The sequence below is a fragment of the Balaenoptera borealis genome (assembly GCF_965194805.1).
Source record: "Balaenoptera borealis genome assembly, chromosome: 16".
Lineage (NCBI taxonomy): Eukaryota > Metazoa > Chordata > Mammalia > Artiodactyla > Balaenopteridae > Balaenoptera > Balaenoptera borealis.
In genome coordinates this window covers 40,344,592-40,362,575 of record NC_138872.1, presented here as the reverse complement: position 1 = coordinate 40,362,575, position 17,984 = coordinate 40,344,592, and the positions used below count along the sequence as shown (strand labels likewise).

The 17,984-nt window shown below is 40.6% G+C and overlaps 1 protein-coding gene across 1 annotated transcript in view; it reads right to left on the bottom strand.

Moving 5' to 3' along the window:
* The window catches only part of ISM1 (isthmin 1), an 81,564-nt gene extending 63,803 nt beyond the window's left edge, over positions 1 to 17,761 (bottom strand). Inside the window, exon 1 of the mRNA XM_082359133.1 lies at positions 17,618 to 17,761. Within this exon, the coding sequence (XP_082215259.1) occupies positions 17,618 to 17,755 (138 nt within the window). The 5' untranslated portion in view covers positions 17,756 to 17,761. The remainder of the gene's footprint in view (positions 1 to 17,617) is intronic.
* Between the last annotated feature and the right edge of the window lie 223 nt (positions 17,762 to 17,984).

The following is a 17,984-nucleotide window of genomic DNA, read 5'->3' as shown; positions in this document are numbered from 1 at the left end:
CTACCCTGCCTGCTGCATCCTTTGCTGTATTTTTAATTGAAGTATGCTATACATACAGAAAAATGCACGTATGTAACCATACAGCTCAATGAGATTTCACAAACTGAACACACCTGTGTAACCAACACTCAGATCAAGAAACAGAACATTACCAGCACCCAGATGGCTCCCTTGTACTCCTTTCTAGTTACTTCCTTGGCAAGGGTAGCCAGTGTCCTCTCTTCCAATAGCATAGATTAGCTTTTCCTGGTTATTCAACATAAACAGAATTACCCTGCATGTACTCTTTTGTGGCTGGCTTCTTCCACTCGACACTACATTTGTGAAGTTGTACATGTTGTGTGCAGTTGTTTGCTCTTTCCCAGTGTTTACACTTACTGCCTTACTAGCCATTCTACTGTTGATTGGCATTTTGGATGTTTCCAGTTTGGGGCTATTTTAACTAGCACTGTTATGAGCATTCTTTTTCCAGTTTTTAAGTCCACAGATGAATACATTTCTATTGGGTATATACCCAGAATTGGATTGCTGGGTCAGAGGGTATGTATATATTTTGTCTTAGTAGTTACTCTGGAAAAACAATTTTCTAAAGTGTTCATATCAGTTTATATTCCCTGTGGGTGCTACACATTCTTGCCAACATCTGGTGTCTTCAGTTTTTGTTTTTGTTTTCAATTTGCCGTTATGGTGGGATAATATAGTGATTTCATGTTTCTAGCGGTCATAAGGTATTAAAAGTTATTTTTTCTATTTTAGCGATCTACCCAGTCAGTGCTCAAATCTGTGACAATCACAAAATTAATAAGCTATTAAGATCGTTGAAATGAGACTGGTTCCAACTCAACATTTGGGGAGCAAAGGGAGAAGAGAGAGGGTGTTATAGAACATATCCAAAGTATGAGACAAGTTCTGTCAGAACCAAAGCAAAAGAAAGGATAAAATTCACTGGGGGTACAGGGCAGTCAGAGACTTGGGAAGAATGACAGAGAAAGATCTAGAACCAGAGTCGCCCACAAGCTGATCAGATATTAGCAATGTAATGCCATAACCAAAAAAGGAAATATGATACTCCTCTCAACTATGGGAAACATTTTAAAAACCCTGACCACTTGTTCCTCAGAAGACCTTGAGGAAATAGACTTTGTGACACACCGAGGAAAGGGAAAATCTGATTAGTCACAAGGAAGAGATTCTTCTGACCAGCAACCATAATTAGAAAGCAGAATATACAGCTCAGGGAGCTTGTGAAACTCCTGTCCCCAGGCATGTCCTGTTTCTCTTGTTATGTCTGGGAAAGGAAGGTAGGAAAGGGTGCCCCTTCGTCAGGGAAAGTGGTTGCAGGCTTCGATTGTTAAAGCTCAGTGGGTGATGAATAACATATTTGTGGCCACGGTTCCATCCCTACCATGGAACACACGATTTTTAAGCAGTAACACTGCACAAGAGAAACCATTCAGAAGGAAGATGGAAAGAGAGGGACGTGTGTATCTTGACTCAGAAACAACCTTTGGTGGAATCCAGTGCTGACAAAGCAACCCATGGCCTTTCTGGGTGTGATTTCTCAAAGACAGGGTCCTTTGGGCCCCACCCTTCCCCTCGGCTCCAGCCCAGAGTCAGGCTGAGCAGCTCCACAACACAGCCCTGGGCAATGGTTGGATCCCACTGGAGATGTTCGCATGTCCATCCGGCATCCGCTTCCCGGGACGTGGACTTGGATGCGGCCGCATGGTGGGTGGGGTGGGAAGGGGGGCTGTTTAACCAGGAGGCCAACTCTTTCCCAGTCTCTTCTACTTAGCTGTCCCTGTTCTTTCCTTTCCTTGTCCCACATGAGAGAAGAAGCCAGGAATAACCTTTTTTAGAAGCATCGCTGATTAGCATGAGGCACTATGTGTGTGTCAGCACATGGAGCCAGCCTGGACTGCATCCCTTCTGTGATATGTTTCCCTGCATAGGAGGTGCTCAGAACAATCAGACATTAAACCTTGATTTCCTGACATTGCTCTGCCTCAGTTTTTTCAGCTGCAAAATGAAGAGAATCTTCATTGGGCTATAATGAGAATTAAAGGTGCAAATACATTTAAAGTTCTTACAGCAGTGCTTGGCACAGAACAAATGCTCAATGTTAGCTTCTGTATCACCATCACCATCATTATCACCAGGTTTGAAGGTGAAGTTCAAAAATCAGTAGAATTATCCCATTAGGATGTCTCTTTTTATTTTTTTATTTTATTTTTTTAGGATGTCTATTTTCAGATAAGGAAAATGAAATGCAAAGAGTTGAAGTGACTTGTCCAAGGTTTCACTGCTCTGTAATACCAGCATCCATGAGTTAAAACATTCCTATGTACCAAGGATGGTCCTTACAACATTATAAACTCCCAGGGATATAACTTTCATTATCCCATTTTTCTGAATAGGACACAGAAGCCCAGAGAAGTGTGAGACTTTTGCCTAAGGGCACACACATAAGAAGCAGATGTTCAGTTGAAACAAATCCAAAGCCCATGCCTTTGGCTACTTTATTGGGCCTTGTGACTAGTTTTGGCTGATGGGATGCTAATAGGTGTGACCCAAGCAAAGGCTGGAGTGTGCTTGTCCATCGGGCTTGCCTCTGCCTTTCTGTGATTTTTCATCACCGTGAGAGAAATGCAGGACAGGTAGCCTGCTGGTTGCAGGAATCTGGGAGATGCACAGAAGAAACCCAGACCCAAACCTCAGCCTGGAACCCAGCCCGCCTAGATCTACTGAACCCCAGCCACCCATAGACCCACGAGCGTGAGAACACATGTTTATTGTTACAGGCCACTGAGTTTTGGGATAGTTTGTTGTGAAGCATAATTGGATAATAGCTAAATAATACCTGATCTGTACTGAGTGCTTTCTGGGACTTGTAACTTGCAAGAAAAGCATGCATCTCAACCAGTGCTTCTTAACCTGTGTATACGTTTCACCTGGGGCCCTGATTAAATTGCAGATCCTGATTCAGTCGTGCTGGGTGGGGCCTGAGATTCTTATTTTCTAACAAGCTCCCAGGAGACGCTGCCGCTGCTACTCCATGGACCACACCGTGGGTGCAAGTGCGGAGAAGTCATCCTGAGCTTCTCACCTGTACCTGTGGGTCACGACTGCACCTGGTGAACTCGGGGCAGTGGTGAGCCACCTTATGTGTAAGGGAAGGACAGTTCTTGCCCTCCAGTGAGAATCCTCTGTGGGTTTCTAATAATCATCACTCTCCTCATGTCTAGTGTGGTCAGGGGGTCAGCTCATGTTAACATTTCTGCAGCCTGTTTCATGGGCTAAGGATTAGGAACACCTGATGAGATCTCCCCTTTGTAATTTTTGCCCCTCCTGGAATTTGAAGGTTCCCAGCAATAAACCTGGCTTCCAATTAATTTTGGGCTCATAACCAATACCAGATTTCCAGGTCACAATGTAATTGCGTCTCTAGGCAGGAGAGATAAAAAATCTATTTCTGGTTTTCTTAAGTTCCAGTCAGGCAGGGCTTGGGACATCAGACAGCAGCTTACGGAGGAAGCCTAGTCTTCTGCTGGGAGACTTTTCCAGCTGGTTCCAAACATAGTAGAGCAACTATGTTTCTTTCCACCATCACCATCACCACCACCAGCACCACGATCACCTGGAGAATTGAGCCCCATGAGACTTTTGTACTTGGAGAATCCTGAAAAGATAGGAGAATTCTTTCCAAGGAAACAGTATCTTCTCCCCTTCCTTCAGTGTTTCATAATATATTATAGATTATACACCTATGTATTAGCTGTAGGAAGATATCATCCTGAGACTCAACTTCCAAATTGTCTGAAGTTTTCTAACAGTGTCTTTGGTTGTTGTAGATCCTAAACATGCTATGTGAGTACCTTTAAAAGATCACCACAATTTTTAATAAGCTAAACATACACCCAGCCATTCTGCTCCTAAGTATTCACACAAAAGAAATGAAAGCATATATTCATGCATGGACTTATACCCGAACGTTGGTAGCATCTTTATTTTAATAGGCCCAAGTTGGAAACAACCTAAATGTGCTTCATTGGGTGAATGGAAAAGTATATTGTATGTGCATACAATGGAACAATAACTGGCAATAAAAGGATCAAACTCTTATGCACCAAACAACATGGATGAATCCCAAAGCCATTATGGTGAGCAAAGGAGCTCACTGTGAATGGAAAAGCATATTGAATATGCATACAATGGAACAATAACTGGCAATAAAAGGATCAAACTCTTATGCACCAAACAACATGGATGAATCCCAAAGTCATTATGGTGAGCAAAGGAGCTCACTGTACTGTACGTTCTGTATGAGTCTACTTATATAAAACTCTAGGAAATGCAAAAACCAATCTATAATGGCAGAAGGCAGATCAGTGGTAGAGATTTCTGGGGAATGAAGGAGGAATCCCCAAGGAGCACAAGGAAGCTTTTGGAGATGGTAGATTTATTCATCATCCTGATGGTGGTGATGCTTTCACAGGTGTCAACTCCTCAGACTGTTCACTTTAAATATGCACAGTTCATTGTATATCAATTATACCTCAGTAAAGCTGTATTTTAAAAAATAATAACACAACTGCCATTTTCCCCCTCATTGTCTCCCCATCGCTATCTCTAAGAGGTGGCTGGGCGCCAAGGCACGTGTTTTATTTGTTTCATTGGCTTTGGCGTGAATACTCTCTCTGGATGCTGGTGGGAGTAAGGTAACATCTGGGTGGCCTATGACAACATTTCTAGCCTCCCTGTATCCTTCATATAGATTCTAGCCACATCTTGTTATTTTTAAAAATAGAGATGAGATATCCAGTAGGAAGTAGCCTCTTGAATTCACAGTTGACCTTCCTTTTTCCAGGTCACTTCTGGTGCACATCTGGGGATCGGGGTGCCCCAAACTGTGAGTCTGGCAGCCCAGAGCCCCAAACTTGAAGCTGGAATTCTCCTATTCCATTGGCCCTGCAGCACTGTTCCTTTCAGGGGGCCCAGGGGTGTTGCTCTCTAATGGAGGTATATCAGCCACAGACAATGCTCTCTGTGAGATGACTTGGTTTACTAAAATGTGCATAGGTCAGGTCAACAGGAAGAAGGGGTAGTTAACCTACTGTTTTTACTTCTACTCAGTTTACAGAAACAACTTTCCAGTGACACATGCTGGTCTGTGCCTGGGGAGTTGATGCAAAGCTACATTTATCAAAGCACCCTGGCCTCTGCCTTTTTTAGGCATTAGAAGACAGTCCCACACACCATTGATAACTTCCCATCGTCGCTCATCCTCCCACTTAAAATAGCAAACAAGCACGGGATGAGGCTCTCAGGAGAAAAACAACAGTCATCTCTCTAAACACCAGCAATTCGTAGGCTTTCCCTAGGCCTGAACTTTCCCATTCCTACAATTTTGGAATTCCTCTCTTTCCAGCTGCTCTGGGAGAAGATGGCATAACCTGATTCTGTTGCTGCTGCAGCACATCCCTTTCTGAGGCTAACAGACTTCAGCTTTGTTAACAGCGACAAGAAGCAGCAGGTGCCTCATGGAAACTCCACCCTCTACCTTTCCTACGTCATCACTACCTAGAGAAATGGCCATGTTCCCATGGCGAATGTTTGAGTAGTGCTTTGTTTAGTTTGGGTTCTCCCAGAAGCAAACCCTGGGACAAAGAGGAAGTGGTATACTTGGGAGATGCCCCCAGGAAGCTCTGGTAGGAGAAAGGGAAAGAGGGTAGGGAAGGTAAAGAGCCATAACTTTATGTTATCAAGTCAGTGACTAGAGTGGGCCGTGAGTGCTTAGTCCCAAAGGGAACACTGGGCACTAGTATGTTGACTTCATTTTATTAGCATTGTGCCCCATCCAACCTTTGCACTGATACACCACAGAAAGAAAGAAATTAAGCTTTATATCTTTTATATTCAGGGCATCTTATGAAGTTCTTATGGAAGAGGAGTACAGACAAAGTTTAAATAAAATGCAAAATGAGACTTTTTCAGTAACACACTCCCTTGCTATTTCTTTAACATCATTGCATACAATCCCGGGAATTAAATGGACAACCCCATTTCCATGCCCTAAATTATCTTCTGTCTTTTGGGGGATGAGTATAGACAGAGGGACACCCTTAGCTGTCACTGAAGAAAGGGGCTTCATCACCATCCTTTTCTTTATAAATCATAAAATCTTGAGCCAAGGATTGCAGAAGAAAGATGTTCTCAGATGAGAAAGAAATACGAGGACCGCAGAAACCATTAAAACGTTGTAAAATAAGATCAGTGAAGACAAATTAAAAAACTGAGATAATCAAATCTGGAGAAGACAGAGGAACTATTAAATAATAATCTTCAAGTCCTGCATGAGATGTTTCTTGAAAAGTGAATGAATAGTGGGAAGAAAAAAGCAAACATGAAATTAAGATGTATCATAAAAGATTTAAAGGACACATCAGAGAAAAAAATGTTCTGTCATTGAAGGTTGTTACAAAGTACTTGTACAGGTACTGGGTTGGCCAAAAAGTTTGCTCGGGTTTTTCCAAAAACCCGAATGAACTTTTTGGCCAAATCAATACAAGTGGGATTCTTTCCTTTGGAGGCTTTAAAACCACAATAGATTCTTCTTTACTGAATGGATAGTTCTCATGACTTCTGAGGGTGTCCCCAGACCTCAAAAATCAATGCCTTTTAGAACATGGCTGGAAAAGAATGAATGAAGCAGCTGCACAAATAACAGAAATTTCTTCTGGTTTGTATACAGGAAAATAAAAGGAAGGAATAAAATTATAGTGTTTCTGTTCAAGGTGGCAGACTAAGCATTTTTGTTTACTTCTTTTCCTTCTCCAAATTCTACTGAAAAGGAGACGAAATATGAAAATAAATCCCCAACAGAAGTGGAAAGCTGTGAGGGGAGCATCTACAGAAGAAGGAATGATTTCTGGTAGATATGAAACCAATGGTAACCAATTGAAAGTGAAACATTACAGAACTGAGAAAGTGAGAGAAAGATCACCAAAAAAATGAGTTTCTTTAGAGGAATTCCCATAATAATATAAAGAACTGAGCCTGTGTCAGTTTCACTAGCAGGTATTTACTCACAAGAAATAAAAACCTATGTCCACAGAAAGGCTTGTACAAGAAAGTTAACATGATCTTATTTATAATATCCAAACCATTAGAAACAACCCAAATGTCCATCAATGGGGAAATGGATAAATAAATTGTGGCGTACTCATACAATGGAATACCACTCAACAATAAAGAAGAGAAATCTGCTGATGTACACAGCAATGTGAATGAATGTCAAAAATACTACATAGGGCTTCCCAGGTGGCGCAGTGGTTGAGAATCTGCCTGCCAATGCAGGGGACACGGGTTCGAGCCCTGGTCTGGGAAGATCCCACATGCCGCAGAGCAACTAGGCCCGTGAGCCACAATTACTGAGCCTGCGCATCTGGAGCCTGTGCTCCGCAACAAGAGAGGCCACGATAATGAGAGGCCCGTGCACCGCGATGAAGAGTGGCCCCCGCTTGCCGCAACTAGAGAAAGCCCTCGCACACAAACGAAGACCCAACACTGCCAAAAATAAATAAATAAATAAATTAATTAAATTAAAAAAAAATACTACATTAAGAAAAAGAAGCCCAGACACACACACATACACACACACACAAATGCACACAGTATGATTCCATCTACATGAAGATTTAGAAGAGGCAAACTAATCCATGGTGATAGGAGTCAGAGACTGGTTGGCTGTGGGAGGAGTAAATTGCATACGAAGGTGCACTAGAAGATTTTCTGGGATGATAGAGATGTTCTATATTCTAATTTTGATGGTGTTACATAGGTGTATATAATTGTGAAAAACTGGAACTGAATCTTTAAGATGCATTCATTTTATTGTATGTAAATTATTCATAATTAAAAAACTTTTAAAAATGTAAAGAGAAAAAAGAAGAGGAGGATAGGAGGGGGAGGGGTGAAGGAAGAGAAAAGAAGGGAAGAAAAGAGAAGAAGCTATAGAAGCTGGGTGAAAAGGATGAGGACAGAAAACTGATAAAGAGTGAAAAAGCTAGCACTAGGGTGGCAAAAGCTGGAAGATTAAGCTAAGACATAAAACACATTAGAAAAATGCAAAGAGATAAAACTACAAGAGAAAAAAATTGAGACACGGAAGACTGATAGATCTTGAAATATCAACATTAGTTTCAAAGTCTAATAGGAGTTCCAGAAGGAGAGGACAAGGATATTGGAAATAAGCAAAGAAATTACTGAAGAAATATTCTTAAGCTGAAGACAACCTTGAGGATTCAGATTGAAAGGGTCCACCAAGTGCTGAACAGGACTAACAACTAAAGCCTTAAATCTAAACACAAACAGATAAAATTTCTGAACATTGTGAATAAAGAGAAAAATCCTAAAGTCTTCCAGTTAAAAAAAAAATCACCTGCAAAGAAATAGCATCAGACTTTTCACTGAAACATGAGACGGTGTAAAAAAAAATGCATTATATCTTCAAAATTCTAAGGGGAAACAAGATAGAACATAGCCACTGCCAAATTAGCATTTAAATGTGAGAAGCAAATAAAGATGTGCTTAAAAATTTAGGATCTCAGAGAGTTTATCCTTTGATAAAACCTTTCCGAGAGAAGTTTTTGAGAATGTATTCCAGCAAAATAAAAGATGAGAATATGAGATTCCAGAAGCAGCAGCAGATAAATAAATAAATAAATAAATAAATCTTATAGTTAAGTCTAAATAAGTATTGGGAGAATATACTACTGCTAAGAAATTGTTCCTAAGATAGATATAATGAAAAAGAATGAAAGAAAAAAGGAAGAAAAAAAGAAACAAAGAAGAAGGAATGATCTAGCACTAACTGTTCAGATAATGTGATTAAAATTTGAGAGAGAGAGAGACAAGAGAAAAAATAAAGCATGTTAGAATCTTGTTTTGGGGAGGTTTAGGTTATAAATACTGACTGACTCTCAGCATTGATAGAAAAGTGTAAGTTCAAATCTGTTTGTTAAAATGTTAAGAGTTAGAGAAATAGAACAATTTCCAAACTTGAGGGGTAATAAGCAAAGTAAATAATATTTAAATACTTATTAAATGTTTAAGTGCCAAGTTCTAACAGAGCACTTACATGCATTCAGTGTTTTAATCCTTACAACAACACTGGGAAATAGTCTTTGTATACCTATTTTACAGATGAGGAAATTTAGACATAGGCTAACTCTCTTGCCAAAGTGAGAGATAATAAATTGGAAGGTGGGAGGCAAAATGAAGAAAATTGGAAATTTGAAAACACCAAATAAAATTGAAAATACATCTTCAAATCTATTAGTAGTCACAATAAATATAAATGGGTTATATTCATTGACCTATTACATGGCAAAGAAAATTTGGCTATTGGTTATTAATAAGAGAGATATTCAAACAAAAAAGGCAGAGAAAAGTTGAAAATAAAGGTTGGAAAAAGACACATAATGAATGGCAAGAGAAAAAAAATAAGCAGGAGATGCAAAATTACTATCAAACAAAAAAAAGTGTTCAAGACAAATGTCAATAAAAAGATACATATAAAGGAATTTCACCTTGATAAAAATATAACCATCAAAAAAAGACATTTTACGTCCTAACACCATGGATTCTAAACAAGCAAAGCGAAAATTAAGGGGATAATAAGGAGAAACAAACAAATCCACAATGGTAGTGTCAGAATGCAATTAAATTTTTTGAGGAATCAGCAGATTAAGTAAACAATAAATAAATCAAGATTTGAAGGGTTTTCATAATATAATTAACCATCTTGATCTGACAGGTCTTATAAACAGATTTAAGACTGTACATCATAAACAATATGCAGTCATGAAATAGTTTAAAAATATGCTTGTATTACATACAAACTTTATACTGATAAAGTAAAAATCCAGTAAAATGTATGATTTTCTGAGAAGATATAAATTATCAAAAATGACTAGAGAAAAGTTATAGTTATCTGAATAGGCTATTGAACATGGAATAACATGGAACAACATGGAACATTAATCAGAGATCTCAACCCAAGAGGTACCAAGCCCAAGACAGCTAAAATGAGTGAATTCTAACAATCTTATAAGAAACAGATAATTCTTATTATTTAAAGTTCAAAAGTGGAAAAAGAAGGGTTTTCAATTAATGCCATGGAACTATAATGATATCACTACTGAAATGGATACTGTTAGCTCTCATGTACACACCAAGAAAAATGTAAGCATATATTGCTAAGTATAGCTTTCCTGGATTCCGGAACTAACAAATTGGAGAATATAACAGAAAATGAAACAGAAAATTCACAATAGCAATCAAACCTAGAAAACAGCTTGTCAAAAGAAATGTGAAAAGATGAAGAAAATTCTAAAACTTTACTCAAGAAATAGATACCTTAACCATGTCCTTAATGAGGGTAAGTCCTAAACTTACCCCCTCAATATATATAGCAATTCCTATTAAAAGCTCAATGAATTTTTAAACAAAATAATTCTAAAGAATGTTCTAAACATTCTAAAGAACGTTCTAAAGAAAACATTTTATATTTCTAAGAAAAAGAATGTTAATGACAGGGCATTTGCCCTATTAAAAAATACTGTGAAGCTACATGAAATAAAAGAGTGTGGCGCTGGTACATGAATAGAAAAATGAAGGTCAAGAAATAGACTAACATATATGTGAAAATTTTAATATGTGATAAAACTGGTATTTTTTACCAACAAATATAGAATGGAGTATTTACCAAATATGATGGGAGAAGTGGCTACTCACTTGGACAAAAACCAAAGTTATATCTTTATTTTAAACCTAAAACCCACAAATAACTTCAAAGTAGATTGTAGTTCTAAACAACAACAACAACAAAAACACTATAAAACTGTTAGAACAAAATATATTTAAAGATTCTGACAATCCTTATTTGAGTAATCCTTTCTCAAGTAAGGCAAGAAAACAAAAAGTCATAATGGAAATGATTCAGATTTGATTCTATTTAGAATGGAAAGTTTGTGCATGGCCCAAAGCAGCATAAACAATGTTTAAAAATGAGTGAAAGATTGGTTCAACATTTGCAAAGTGTATGAGATAAAAGGTCAGTATGGTAGCTATTTTGCAAAGACAGCCACAATGACTCCTCCCATCCCTGAACACACGCTCTTTTGCAATGTTATTTTGCTGGTCCTCCCATCAAGAGGAGTCTATTTCTGGTCCCCTAGGATCTGAGCTGACCAAGTGATATGTTTGGCCAATAGATTGTGGCTGAAGTTGTACAAGTTCATCAAGAGGCCTTGCAATTTCTACTTTACTCTCTTGCTGCTCTGAGTCCACCATGTAAAGACATGTGGAATAACTTCCTTGAGGATGAAGAGAGAGCATAGGTGACAGCCAGCACCAACCATCAAACATATGAGTGAGGCCCTTTTATTTTATTTTGTATTTTTCTTTTCTTTTATTTTTTTTAACATCTTTATTGGAGTATAATTGCTTTACAATGGTGTGTTAGTTCCTGCTTTATAACAAAGTGAATCAGCTATACAGATACATATATCCCCATATCTCCTCCCTCTTGCATCTCCCTCTCCCCTCCCTATCCCGCCCCTCTAGGTGGTCACAAAGCACTGAGCTGATCTCCCTGTGCTATGTGGCTGCTTCCCACTAGCTACCTATTTTACATTTGGTAGTGTATATATGTCCATGCCACTCTCTCACTTCGTCCCAGCTTACCCTTCCCCCTCCCCGTGTCCTCAAGTCCATTCTCTATGTCTGCGTCTTTATTCCTGTCCTGCCCCTAGGTTTGTCAGAACCTTTTTTTTTTTTTTTAGATCCATATATATGTGTTAGCATATGGTATTTGTTTTTCTCTTTCTGACTTACTTCACTCTGTAGGACAGACTCTAGGTCCATCCACTTTACTACAAATAACTCAATTTCATTCCTTTTTATGGTTGAGTAATATTCCATTGTATATATGTGCCACATCTTCTTTATCCATTCATCTGTTGATGGGCACTTAGGTTGCTTCCATGTCCTGGCTATTGTAAACAGAGCTGCGATGAAGACCGTGGTACGTGACTCCTTTTGAATTATGGTTTTCTCAGGGTATATGCCCAGTAGAGGGATTGCTGGGTCATATGGTAATTCTATTTTTAGTTTTTTAAGGAACCTCCATACTCTTCTCCATAGTGGCTGTATCAATTTACATTCCCACCAACAGTGCAGGAGGGTTCTGTTTTCTCCACACCCTCTCTAGCATTTATTGTTTGTAGATTTTTTGATGATGGCCATTCTGACTGGTGTGAGATGATACCTCATTGTAGTTTTGATTTGCATTTCTCTAATGATTAGTGGTGTTGAGCATCCTTTCATGTGTTTGTTGGCAATCTGTATATCTTCTTTGGAGAAATGTCTATTTAGGTCTTCTGCCCATTTTTGGATTGGGTTGTTTGTTTTTCTTGATATTGAGCTGCATGAGCTGCTTGTAAATTTTGGAGATTCTTTGTCAGCTGCTTCATTTGTGAATATTTTCTCCCATTCTGAGGGTTGTCTTTTCGTCTTGCTTATGGTTTCCTTTGCTGTGCAAAAGCTTTTAAGTTTCATTAGGTCCCATTTGTGTATTTTTGTTTTTATTTCCATTTCTCTAGGAGGTGGTTCAAAAAGGATCTTGCTGTGATTTATGTCATAGACTGTTCTGCCTATGTTTTCCTCTAAGAGTTTTATAGTGTCTGGAGTGAGGCCCTTTTAGACCATCTAGCCCACGTCAAGCCAACAGAAAGCTATAGCCACATGAATAATCCTCAGCAAGGTCAGCAGAAGAGCCACCCAGCTGGGCCCAGAGTAAACTGTTGACACACAAACTCATGAGCAAATAAAATGTGATTGTTTTAAGCCACTGTGTTTTGGGATGGTTTGTTATATAGCAATAGCTAAGTGGGACAGTTATTCATAATTTACAAAGAATACCTGAGATAAAAGCAGACAGCCTGCCTGGAAAATGGGCAAGGCAAGTCATGAAACGAGAAACACAATGGCTGTTGACTTGTATCAGAGCTGGAGGCATATTGTTGATGAACTGGAACAAGAACTCCAGCCTCCTTGGGTCTGAATCCTGGCCCTGCCAACCATGGTTGTGTGACCTTGGGCAAGTTACACAAATCTCTCCAGGTCTCAATTTCATCAGCTGTGAAATGGGTATATAAATACTATCTATCTCATAGGGTCATTGTAAGTAAACTCAGTAGCATTAAGTACAAATAAATGTTGCTTCTGCTTTTACTGCTATTAATAGCTCAGATCAACTGGTGAGTCTGAAGCAATGAGTGCAAGATGCTAAGCAGTTTTGTTGAAGGCAAGTAGAGGGATGAAGGAGGAATGTACTGATAAAGATGGTAGTTAGGAATTAGAGAACAAAGACATTTAGTTACATTTCAGAGTTTGGTTTGCTTTAATGTTATTGTAAAAATGATCAATGTGATGATTTCTAACACTTCCTTAAATCTCATTGTTTTAATGAGTTCTAGCTTTACTATGTAAAATCTGTAGAAATTCATGCTTCTGAATCTGACTGAGATTTAGTAGAGGAACACTCATTTGAATTTCAAGTAAAAGAGATACTATTATTATCATTATCATTGCCTGTGGTTCTACATTTTGGGGTATTCTGTCTTCCAGACTGCTTTTTATTATATATAATTGTTTTCTTACTATTATCAATTAAAGACATATGAAAGAACTAATCTGAGTATCTGATCAACATGACACAAGAGGAGATAAGATTTCATTCGAAAATGAAAAAAGTTGATTTTTCTGTGCATTTTTATACAGCTGTTGCAGACCACTAAAATTTCTTATTAGATGTTTTAAAATACTGAAAACAGTACAAAGACTAACATCATTATTTATTATTCTTATGAGCCACATAACCAATAGAAATAGTGTGTTCAAAGCATTTTACTACCACCTCATAACAGCATACCTAACAGTACAGGGACAGCCACGTACAGAGTCAAAAAACCTATCTCCTACTATGTTGAAACTACCAAAAAAATCATGTTTGATCATGTTTATATATGTGTGTTTATGTATGTATATATAATTTAGATAGATAGATAGATACGTTCATATTTGACACAATAAGACTGTCAAGATGTGTTTGAAAATGTAAATTGTTAGGGACTTCCCTGGTGGTGCAGTGGTTAGAATCTGCCTGCCAACACGGGCAACACGGGTTTGAGCCCCGGTCCAGGAAGATCCCACATGCCGCCCAGCAACTAAGCCCGGGTGCCACAACTACTTAGCCTGCGCTCTTGAGCCTGCGAGCCACAACTACTAAAGCCCGCTCACCTAGAGCTCGTGCGCCACAACAAGCCCCCGCTCGCCGCAACTAGAGAAAGCCCGAGTACAGCAACAAAGACCCAATGCAGCCAAAAATAAAAATATATAAATTAATTAATTAATTAAAAAAACCCCAAAAAACCTAAGCCCTGAAAAAAAAAAAAGAAAGAAAATGTAAATTGTTAAAAGCCTTTTTCTCTTTTGTAGCCAGCAGGATGACTTTCTCAAGAACTTGGAATACAAATATTCTTCAAAGATTTTTACATTTATAAAATAACAACAACAAATTAAGCAGCTTCCGGCTCTGCAACTGTGGGCAAGTTACCCAACCTCAGTTTTTTCATTTGAAACAGGGATAACGATAATGCCTAATTCACGAGATTTTTGTGAGGATTTAAAAAGAAAATACATGAAAAGTGCTAAGAACAGTGTCTGACACATAAAAGGCACTTGACAAATCTTAGCTACTATGGTTATTCTTACTATTTTATTGGGTGCCTTTGATATGCCAGATCTCAAATAAAGGTGCATCTCTTTTAAATGTTCCCAAATATACTACAATTTGGGAAAATAAAGCTACCATTGTGTATTTCTGACTCCAACCTCATATTTCAGAATATTTTAAGCAGAGATAACAACACAAATAATGCAATATAAGGATTGACGAACTTTCTGGTTACAAAGAATAATTTAGCAGCTTAAGATATCCCAGAGGCAGCAAACTTAAGTTTAAATGTAGTTGGTTAAGATAGGTTATGACTTCCCTGGTGGCGCAGTGGTTAAGAATCCACCTGCCAATGCAGGGGACACGGGTTCAAAATCCCACATGTCACGGAGAAACTAAGCCCGGGTACCACAACTACTGAGCCTGTACTCCCGAGCCCGCAGGCCACAACTACTGAGCCTGAGCACCACAACTACTGAAGCCCATGCGCCTAGAGCCCATGCTCCACAACAAGAGAAGCCACCACAATGAGAAGCCTGCGCACCGCAACAAAGACCCAATGAAGTGGAAAAAAAAAAAAAAAAAGATAGGTTAAACATGACCAGTAAACAGAAAGAATATGGCACCCACAGTTTTGTTTTCAAATACACCTGCTACTAGCTAATTCACATCCTGGGCCCTGAAAACAATACACTAATAAAGGTCTTTTGCAGACCTCCTCACTTGAAGGAATATATTCTCTCCATTTGAATCATAATACCTTTGGAGAGTCAGAGGGTCAAAGAAATAACTTTAGTCAGGAAGAATATAAAACTTTTATAATAACAAATTACAAAAGAGAGTAAAATTATGAACTAAACTGTTAAACTCATCATTCTGCCTGAATAAGTTCATTGAGTGGACAGAATAACCAAACACGATTACAAAACAAGCTGAAAGCTGATGGATTAGCAGCTACTTGCGACCCAAGATACTCCTAGGAGCATTACTCTTTCTAAATCCCCCATTTCTTCTGCCCTCTTGGGACAGTTCTTCAGCCACAGGCTCTTTTGAGAATTTAATCCACTTCCGCTTTGCAGTTGCCACTTCCACCAGCTGCTTCTCTCATCACCTTACCAGTCAAACGGAAAAGGCCAAGCCTAGGTTATTCTAATGATAGCAGACACCTCATAAAGGAATCTGCCAAATTTACTTTTCCATAGAACATCGTTTTTACAGCTTTTCATGAGTCCACGAGGAAAGAAAGCATCATGTATAAAATGTGACTTCCAGAAATCTCGAAGATATTAGGAATTGTTCTTACAGGGTTAGAGTGGGTGGGTGTACCACCATCTACAGGATGGGGTGTCTTCAATTTCCCCAAAGGAATCCTGTCAGGCTGTCACTGTACCTGTTTGCCCACAGGAGAAGAGAAGAGGGTCTCATAAAGTTAGGACATTTTCAGAAATGTTCCCAATTTAAAAGAACTTGAGGCTTTGGGGCGCATACTTTTTCATTCCTGGTTTTGCATTTGGGTGTAAGGATCACCTTGCTTTAGTCTATAACATCCTGGCAGAGAGAAAACATGGTGTAACTAATCAAGAGTTTGGAATGTGTAAACTTTGCAAGTTTCTTAACCTCTGTACCTCAGTTTTTGCATCTATCAGGGGAGGATATTAACAGCATAGTACATCATTAAATCGGTTAAGTTCTGTAAAGCACTTAAAACTAGCACATGGTAAGCACTGTGGAAGTGTTTAAGTGAATTCCTTCTCTCTACAACAGTAGGGTTTTCAGGCAACAAATTACATAAAGATGTGAGAAATGAACTAATAGGGGCAATGGTCTTAAAGCCCTTTGGGAACAATGAATAATTCTTATCTCGACATAAAGAGTTTTAGAGGGGCTGGTTTGAGGAGGAGATTTTAGGAGAGAATTCCCGCTGCTTCCTGGGAAAATCCCTGCTGACTTCTACCCATGCCCCAAGTTGACAGTTGTCACACGCCTGATAGAGCCAAGGAAAGGCGCTTCTTCCCAAGACAGCGGCAGGAAATCCCTACCTGGACAATCCTTTATTTGGAAACCAGAGAATTCCTCTTGTGTCTGACGCCCACTACCCGCTCCCCAGTTGTGTCCCCCTCCCCTGCCTTGGAGCTGCACAGATCATTAGAATTCCATTCCTAAGGCGACCTTCAACAGGGGCAGAATGCTGGAAGAAGTCTTTGCTGTAAGTTTAAAAGCCCCAGGTAACGCCGGGCCAAAGTACAACCGGTGGCTTGACTCCACGCCCTCCGCCCGGCTGGGGAGGTATAAGGGAGGCACGGGTACCACGTGGGCGAACAGGGGATGTCTGGCCATTTTCTTCGGGAAATTATTTCCTGACCTTTGCGTAGCTTTCTGAGGGGGCAGATTCACTGGGGTTCTATCTCCCAAACCCAGTTTGGGGATTTATCCTAAAGTCTCCTTCCGCTCCCCCCTCCTCCCAGAGTAACGTTACTCAGTCTCCAAAGGGTAACCAAAGAGTGGCAGCACCCCAAAGCAAACCCAGACATACTCCACACTTCCTCCGCCCATCTCAAGCTAGCACCCTCAGGTACCTGGTGACAGACCACCTGGAGGAGCGTGCCTGCCAGACCTCGAAAGCGGTCCAGCCTCCAGGCACGTACCCCGCTCCGCCTCAGCCGGAGATCGGTGGTCCCGGCAAAACTGCTGCCAAAACAGATGCTCTTTGGTGGGGCGGGGACCCGCCTCCTCGCTACCATCAGGTGCTAGCTAGGTCAGCTCCCCGCCACCCGGGTCCCCGCGGCCACGCGCGCCCCTCTCCGGCAGCGCACTCACCTGCAGCTGCGTCCGGCTGGCGTTGGCCGCGGCCGCGTCCGGCCCGTCGGCGGCTCCCGAACCGCGCAGCACCGTGATGTGCAGCGTGAGCAGCAACAGCCCCAGCAGCAGCAGCAGCTCGGCCGCCAGGCGCACCATCCTCCTGAGGCGCGCGGCTTTAGGACCCGGCGCGGCGGACGGCGGCGGCGGCGGGGGAGGAGGAGTCGGAGCCCGGGAGCCCGGCGGCGCGGCTCCCGCCTCGGCCCCCGCCGGGGCCCCGCTCCCCGAGCCCGCGGGGCTGGCCCTGGGCGCGGCGGGGCGCGCCGGGCCGGGGGAGCAGGAGCCGCCGCCGCCGCCGCCGCACCACGGCGGAGCCACGGCGGGGCCG